Here is a 9,186-nt window from a genome sequence, read left to right as displayed (position 1 = left end):
AACCTGTAAATGTATGTGTTTACGCTCCACAAAAGGGGTTACATAGGTGAAGTAGCAATCAGGTGGCTCAGAGAACCTCGGTTATTAGTAATAAAATGTACATGCTCAATTAATTCTAGAAATGATACATACGACCAATTAGGCCTCAACAAAAGCCTCATACAGAGGGAAAAAAAAAAAAAAAGTATTTTGTAGAAATAGAATTACCTGTCGACGACAGCCTACAACGTATCTTGGTCCATTAGTAGCTTTTACAATGACTAAAATAGGAAAAATAAATCTTATTAAGTTTAAAAATATTACATTTAATACAAGAGACAGTCTACTATATGATGCTCTGCCATGATCAAGATGCAACTTTTATTTCTACTTAAACAAGTTTTTCTTTGAGAACATATGTAATCATGTAAATTATATGTACCCCAAATGTAAAGCGGCCTATCTTTAGTACTTATTTATTCTTCTATACAATTCCATAAATAAAAAATACAATCTTTATATTTGCACTTCATTAAAAACACCAACAAATAAATAAAACTAAAAAAAAGGTATTACTTACATTTTTCCTCTGTTAACTGTTTAAGAACTTCTCCAACAATCTACAAAATATCAATAAAATAGATTAAAAACATTGTTGCTGTCAGCATTAAACAGAAAATGTTTGAAACCAGACATTTAAAATGTAAAACAGAATATACCTGTCCAACACTTTGCAACGCCTTAAGATCATTTTCTGATTTTTCATACTGCTTTGTTAACTCCTTTAGTTGTTCTCTTACTAAGAAAATAAAAAATTATGTAAATACATACACAGAAGTTACTAAGCTCTATAACAATGTACAACACACCGTATCTTGTTAGAATGCTGATTTTATACTAAAATTTTAAAGTTATAGGAAAATAAAACACTTTACAGAATTGCACAAGTAATAGAAAAAAAAAGTATTTTTCAAACATAAAACATGTCCAGTGTTTTTGTAGCTTTAGTATGGAATCAGCCTACAAATGTAGCATATTTAAAGGGACATTCCGTTCAAAATAAAAATGCACGTAGACAAAATAAATATTTGAATGAAACATTTGCAATATACATGTATTGTCAAAAAAATGCTTCATATAAATGTTACCACTGTTTTACTGTTAGCATTTTTCTCTGCATGTGCAGCATAGCTAGATATTCTCAGTGCACCAGCATTTTAAATACTGCATCTGTTGTATCATGTCAGCAATTAACAAATAGAGTCATTACCAGAAGGTACAAGCACCTTAGGCTCTCTCAGCAAGTACTGTTTAAAATGCTGGTGCACGGTACATACTTAGAGGGACACTCAATCAAAATTAAACTTTCATTATTCAGATAGAGCCGCAATATTAAACAACTTTCCAATTTACTTCCATTAACAAAATGTGCAGTCTTTTTATATTTAAACTTTTTGAGTCATCAGCTCCTACTGAGCATGTGCAAGAATAAGTATGCATTTGTGAATGGCTGATGGCTGTCACATGGTACATGTATGCATTTGTTATTGGCTGATGGCTGTCACATGGTACAGGGGGAGTGGAAAAAGACATAACTTAAAATTGTCTGAAAAAAAATCTACTACTCATTTGAAGTTCAGACTAAGTGCTATTGCATTGTCTTGTTATCTTGCATTTGTTGATTATGCATATCTACAGTGTTGACTGGTCCTTTAAATACAGTTTAGAAACAGTTAGGACATTTATACATGTATATTACACAAATGCTTCTATTCAAAACAGAAATGCATCTGTGTGGATTGCAATTTTGGCTGGAATGTCCCTTTAAAATTACTTTAAACTCATGAATTCCCCATAAATTCTAAAGTCATTTTTATATATCCCCAGTGTATATTAACTAAGCAATGCAAACAAATTGCATACAAAATACATTTTTAAAAGCATAATTACTGTAATAATTGTTCCCCAAGGCAGGATATGGTGTGATCTCATTGCAGAAAATGCAGCACGTGTGCAGGATCTTTTAGCTTGTAGCGCTGCTCCACATCAGGCTGTGCTCTTCAAACACTGCAGTCAGAGCAGAGTTCTTTTTGAACAGAACAGTCAAATATGGAACAGCGCTGAGCAGCAGCACACTGACTGATGACTCTTTTAGGCATTTTTTTTAACCCTGCCACCTAAAAGTAAGGTGCTCTTGTGAGCAATGCACCTTTTTTATTTTAACATTATAATTATGTGATGTTAGGCCAAGAGCAAAGGAAACAAAAATTTATTCAAGACACACAAAAAAAAAAAAAAAAAAAAAAAAAAAAAAAAACTTAAGAAAACTTAATTTTTTTATCTGCATCTAATTGGCAATGCAATTTTCAGCAACTGTTATATATTATAAACCTTTAAAAAATTGCCCAATCACCACATTGCAATAGTGCTGGCGCTTTAGTTTAACTGCCTAATTTAACACTTCATTTCAAAACGACCTTCAGAAAAGTTTTCACTAAACAAAAAATCTCATTGCAGAAAGTGAAAAGTTTTGCCACTGGGATATTGGTAGCAAAGTATTGATTTGCAGTTCATGCACATTCACAATAGACTTTTCAAGAGGTACATTTATCTCCTTTGATATGGCCAATTCAGGACAAGCATAAATGAGTGCTAGTACTGATTCATGCTATCACTGTATAGGATGCTGCACTTAAAGTGACATGAAACCCAAAATTTGTTATGCGACTCACAGCATGCAATTTTAACCCCTTCCTGCCGTTAGAACGTTCCATGCCGTCCTAACTGTGCCGGGCTTTAGCGCCATTAGGACGGCATAGAACGTCCTAGCCGTTCAGTACTGAAGCAGCTACGGCTTCCTAACTGGGATCGCGGACTGGAGGGTGTGCCTAGCGTCAAAGGCACTCCCCCCTCCAGACCTAATCTTATTGAAATCACACAATCTTATGTACAATCGCATGATTTTAATTTTTTACTTATTTGTTTCGATGTTCCAAATAAGTACCGGCATTAAGAGGTTAAACAACTTTCAAATTTATTTCTATTATAAAATGTACTTAATTCTCTTGGTCTCATTTGTTGATGGAGCATCCAAGCAAGAATACACTATTGAGAGCTAGCTGAACACATCTAGTGAGCATGCCACGAGAGAATATGTGAGCAGGCACTAATCACTAACTAGCATCCAATGCACATATTCTTTTTAAAACAACAGATACCAAGAAAAACAAAGCACATTTGAAAAAAAGAAGTGAATTTAAAAAGGATCTTAAAATAACATGCTCTTATCAGATTTATAGAAGTTTATTATTGACTTTCCCTTCAGATAAACAATGCAACTTTAGCCTCTCTCTGGGACAGTAGGAAAACTTGTTTTTTGGGGTTTTAGAATAGGAGAGGCAGATGAAAAGTGCACTGCAAAACCCGTTATACTGTGCATGATTAACAAACGCAAAATGTAATTCAACAAAACAGTTTAATAATCCACAGTAACAACTTAACAAAAACCTTTTATTTTACAGAAGTGCATCCTACATAACTCAGCTAGTGCCTCCTATAGGACAAAGTTGAAAGGCAGTAGTTTATTTATGGTCCTGGCAGTATCACTCTACATGGTACAATCTTTTTTTAAAAAAAGGGACAGTTTACCCAGGCATTTCTCCCCTTTAAATTGTTCCCAATTATCCATTTTACCTGCTGCAGTGTATTAAATAAACACAACCAGCAGAAGAAATTACACTCCCAATGGGGTGCATGATATGCGAGTAATAAAATGTTCATTTTCCATTGTTCTCTTGAAGTATTGAGCTTTGGTTTACAAACAGATATAAGATAAGGAAGCAAGTCTGTGTAAACAAAGTGATAACATAATGAGATCTGATATTACCTGCAAGCTCAATCCATTTTAATAGGCTGTGGTCTAAAAGCACAAAACCATCTAATTCATATACACAAACCTGAAAATGCAATTTCTCATACATTTTATACTCTGCAGATGGTCAATGAAAATACATTAAGCAAAAAACAATTTTACAGTCCCTTTAAATGTTTAGCTTGTGCCTAGGTAGTGTCTATTTCTTATCCTGGAGATGAATGTGGTCCATTTAGGACTATGGTAACTAGCTTGCTCATTGCAAACAAATTGGTTGTTTACAAAGACTTTCACCTAGATTTAGAGTTTTGCGGCCAAAGGGGTGCGTTAGCTACGAGTGTTTTTTTTCTAGCGCTGCTTCTAAACAACGCTGGTATTTAGAGTTCTCTGAAGGGCTGCGTTAGGCTCCAAAAAGGGAGCGTACAGGCATATTTACCGCCACTTCAACTCTCAATACCAGCGTTGCTTACGGTAGCGGCTAGCTGGAAAGTGCCCGTGCACGATTCCCCCATAGGAAACAATGGGGCAGTTTGTGCTGAAAAAAAAAAAACTAACACCTGCAAAAAAGCAGCATTCAGCTCCTAACGCAGCCCCATTGTTTCCTATGGGGAAACACTTTCTAAGTCTGCACCTAACACCCTAACATGAACCCCGAGTCTAAACACCCCTAACCTTACACTTATTAACCCCTAATCTGCCGCCCCCGCTATCGCTGACACCTGCATTTTATTATTAACCCCTAATCTTCCGCTCCGGACACCGCCGCAACCTACATTATCCCTATGTACCCCTAATCTGCTGTCCCTAACATCGCCGACACCTACATAAAATTTATTAACCCCTAATCTGCCCCCCCCCCCCCAACGTCGCCGCTACCTTACCTACACTTATTAACCCCTAATCTGCCGACCGGACCTCGCCGCTACTCTAATAAATGTATTAACCCCTAAAGCTAAGTCTAACCCTAACACCCCCCTAAATTAAATATAATTTTAATCTAACAAAATAAATTAAATATTATTAACTAAAAGTCTTCCTATTTAAAGCTAAATACGTACCTGTAAATAAACCCTAATATAGCTACAATATAACGAATAATTATATTGTAGCTATTTTAGGATTTATATTTATTTTACAGGCAACTTTGTATTTATTTAAACTAGGTACAATAGCTATTAAATAGTTATTAACTATTTAATAGCTACCTAGTTAAATTAAGTTACAATTAAACCTAACACTACACTATCAATAAATTAATTAAATCAATTAACTACAATTACCTACAATTAAATAAACTAAACTACAAAAAAAAAACCAAAACACTAAATAAATAAATAAAAAAATAAAATAAAAATAGATTACAAGAATTTTAAGCTAATTACATGTACTCTAAGCCCCCTAATAAAATAACAAAGCCTCCCAAAATAAAAAAAATTTCCCTACCCAAATCTAAATTAAAAAAAAGTTAACAGCTCTATTACCTTACCAGCCCTTAAAAGGGCTTTTTGCGGGGCATGCCCCAAAGAAATCAGCTCTTTTGCCTGTAAAAAAAAAAACACAATACCACCCCCCAACATTACAACCCACCACCCACATACCCCTACTCTAACCCAAACCCCCCTGAAGATCTCCCTACCTTGGGCTGTGTTCACCCAGTCGGGCACCGATGGACCAGAAGAGGGCATCCGGAGCGGCAGAAGTCTTCATCCTATCCGGGCAGAAGAGGACATCCGGACCGGTAGACATCTTCATCCAAGCGGCATCTTCTATCTTCATCCATCTGGAGCGGAGCCATCTTCTTCCAGCCGACGCGGATCCATCCTTCTTCCACGACGCCTACTCGCCGAATGAAGGTTCCTTTAAATGACGTCATCCAAGATGGCGTCCCTCGAATTCCGATTGGCTGATAGGATTCTATCAGCCAATCGGAATTAAGGTAGAAAAAATCTGATTGGGTGATTGGATCAGCCAATCCGATTGAACTTGAATCGGATTGGCTGATCCAATCAGCCAATCAGATTTTTCCTACCTTAATTCAGATTGGCTGATAGAATCCTATCAGCCAATCGGAATTCGAGGGACGCCATCTTGGATGACGTCATTTAAAGGAACCTTCATTCGGCGAGTAGGCGTCGTGGAAGAAGGATGGATCCGCGTCGGCTGGAAGAAGATGGCTCCGCTCCAGATGGATGAAGATAGAAGATGCCGCTTGGATGAAGATGTCTACCGGTCCGGATGTCCTCTTCTGCCCGGATAGGATGAAGACTTCTGCCGCTCCGGATGCCCTCTTTTGGTGCATCGGTATGTGGGTGGTGGGTTGTAATGTTGGGGGGTGGTATTGTGTGTTTTTTTTTACAGACAAAAGAGCTGATTTCTTTGGGCATGCCCCGCAAAAAGCCATTTTAAGGGCTGGTAAGGTAATAGAGCTGTTAACTTTTTTAATTTAGATTAGGGTAGGGAATTTTTTATATTTTGGGGGGCTTTGTTATTTTATTAGGGGGCTTAGAGTATGTGTAATTAGCTTAAAATTCTTGTAATTTTTTTTATTTTTGTAATTTAGTGGGTTTTTTGTAATTTAGTTTAGTTTATTTAATTGTAGGTAATTGTAGTTAATTGATTTAATTTATTTATTGATAGTGTAGTGTTAGGTTTAATTGTAACTTGGGTTAGGATTTATTTTACAGGTAATTTTGTAATTATTTTTACTAGGTAGCTATTAAATAGTAAATAACTATTTAATAGCTATTGTACCTAGTTTAAATAAATACAAAGTTGCCTGTAAAATAAATATAAATCCTAAAATAGCTACAATATAGTTATTCGTTATATTGTAGCTATATTAGGGTTTATTTTACAGGTAAGTATTTAGCTTTAAATAGGAAGACTTTAGTTAATATTTAATTTATTTCGTTAGATTAAAATTATATTTAATTTAGGGGGGTGTTAGGGTTAGCGGCGAGGTCCGGTGGGCAGATTAGGGGTTAAGAAATATGTAGGTGTCGGCGATGTTAGGGGCAGCAGATTAGGGGTTCATAGGGATAACGTAGGTGGCGGTGTGCGGTCGGCAGATTAGGGGTTACAAATATTTATTATAGTGGCGGCGATGTGGGGGGGACCTCGGTTTAGGGGTACATAAGTAGTTTATGGGTGTTAGTGTACTTTAGAGCACAGTAGTTAAGAGCTTTATAAACCGGCGTTAGCCCATAAAGCTCTTAACTACTAACTTTTTTCTGCGGTTGGAATCTTGTCGGTAGAGGGTCTACTGCTCACTTCAGCCAAGACTCTAAATACCGGCGTTAGGAAGATACCATTGAAAAGATAGGATACGCAATTGGCGTAAGGGGATCTGCGGTATGGAAAAGTCACGGCTGGAAAGTGAGCGTTAGACCCTTTCCTGGCTGACTCTAAATACCAGCGGGCGGCCAAAAGCAGCATTAGGACCCCTTAACGCTGCTTTTGACGGCTACCGCAGAATTCTAAATCTAGGCGTTTGTTAGTAACTCTTCCAGTAGGACTAATACTACACCAAAAAGCTGTTCCTCAGTTGTGGTGTGATTCTTATTACTATTCCCCAAATGTGCATGCAGCACATATGTAGGTGTACAAAAAAAACACACTTTGCTTTAAAAATGGTGTAACTCTTTATTTATAGGGTCACTAGTTTGAAACTAATAAATATGATTCAACAACCAAGTAAAACTGCAACTACTAGAAAGCTGTGTGCTTTTTTTAAATTTGTATGTATTTAACTATCATATAATAGTTCAGAAAACAGACATTGAGGCTCCTAATGTGCTTGACTGTACTGTATCCCATAATCAATAAGCTAGTTGGAAATAAAATGACAGAGCTTGCTGAACTTGTACCAAAATTTAGAGCCAGCCAAAACATGAATTGGGTTTTACATATAGCTATGTTAAATATACTTTAAAAACAAAAGCAAAAAACAGGAACCGGGGCAAACTAAGGAAACTGTGCACTTATTTCTCTAAAATGGAATTAGCCTACAGTCCTAGACATATTAAATCCCCAGTGATTGACCAATACCAGTGGCTGTAATAAATATAGACATGTTATGAGTCTCTGTGAACATATAACGGAGAAAAATAATGTAAATCAGGGAATATTGGACAGCAAGAATAAGCATCTCGCATGTATTATTCCTGGGTTAAGGATGCTGTATACTTTGTATCGCAAATCATGAATTGAGAATTCTTTATGGTCTGTGGAAATATATTTTTGCCCTTTGGATACTTTTTCAACATGTTAAATCAGCTGTTAACTGCTCTGAATCCCAAGAAACACCAGTTCTGTTATAGCATTATTATTATCTTTTTAATTATAATGAAAACAGCCAGACCTATAAGTGCTGTTTCATTGTGACAAACCACTGACTTCACGTAGTCTGAAGTCTAGTTACTGCCAGGCGTCCTGGGTGACAGTGCACAGTTATAGCTGTCACTGAGAGTCAATTACAGTAAAGACAAATGGAGGTTTCTATTTAGCAAGAATATGGGTTGAGTGGTTGGGCATATAACGAATTAGGGGCCGTCAGTCATTTGCTCTGTAGCGTCACTATTCTCAGTGACAAGGCCTAGTGTACAGCCGGCATCAGTCACTACAGGCCGGGATGACAAAGCGACTTGAGGCCGGTGTAACTACAGCAGCTCCTACGGTGCCCTACAGATCTCTCTACACAACAGCACCGAGCGCAGCGCTTCCTCAGAGCACTTACACTCCTTAAGCCGACCGTCTATCTCTTTGTGCTCCAGCAGCTTCTTTCTGTAGTCCTGCAGCGCCTTCTCCCGAGGGTCCGCCATGATGAGAAGCCGCTGTTCATAGGGAATGACGGGAAGGGCCATGGCCGCTAGGGGAGGACTGAGTATCAACCGAGTGGCCCTGCCCCACACAAAAAGAGTCAACCACCTTGTAGGTATAAAACAAAGGACCAAAGTATAGCACCACCTCTGCCGGGCGGCGGTACTGTGCCTGTTGTAGTCGAAGCTAATATGTGCACTATGATAATAATCTTTACACAACTTCAAAATAATAATAAAAAAAAATTAAAATCGTCTTTTTTTCCCCAACCAAAATCAGAACCCTAGGTGTACGTGAAAATAATAACGTTTTGCGAGGTAACAGCCGTTCAAGCGAAACAGGCAGTTTTACCTAAAAAGAAAACAAAACCTGCACCTATGCAGCGAGGAACTAAAATGCAAGTCTGTAAAAATAACTTAAAAGGGACATTCCAGTCAAAATTGAAATGCACAGTCATAGATGAATGACATCTTTGAATAGAAACATATTTGCAATACACATGTATTAGCAACAATGCT

The 9,186-nt window shown here is 37.2% G+C and overlaps 1 protein-coding gene across 1 annotated transcript in view; it reads right to left on the bottom strand.

Annotated features, from left to right (window-relative positions):
• PSMC6 (proteasome 26S subunit, ATPase 6) overlaps positions 1 to 8,742 on the bottom strand; it is a 68,114-nt gene extending 59,372 nt beyond the window's left edge. The window contains exons 1-4 of the mRNA XM_053711035.1: positions 8,586 to 8,742; positions 699 to 778; positions 560 to 599; positions 208 to 260 (exon numbers count right to left, since the gene is read on the bottom strand). Of these exons, the coding sequence (XP_053567010.1) occupies positions 208 to 260; positions 560 to 599; positions 699 to 778; positions 8,586 to 8,712 (300 nt within the window). The 5' untranslated portion in view covers positions 8,713 to 8,742. The remainder of the gene's footprint in view (positions 1 to 207; positions 261 to 559; positions 600 to 698; positions 779 to 8,585) is intronic.
• Between the last annotated feature and the right edge of the window lie 444 nt (positions 8,743 to 9,186).

The sequence above is a fragment of the Bombina bombina genome, chromosome 1 (assembly GCF_027579735.1).
Source record: "Bombina bombina isolate aBomBom1 chromosome 1, aBomBom1.pri, whole genome shotgun sequence".
NCBI lineage: Eukaryota > Metazoa > Chordata > Amphibia > Anura > Bombinatoridae > Bombina > Bombina bombina.
Note: the sequence above shows the minus strand (reverse complement) of the source record. Positions and strands in the feature narration are given on the sequence as shown.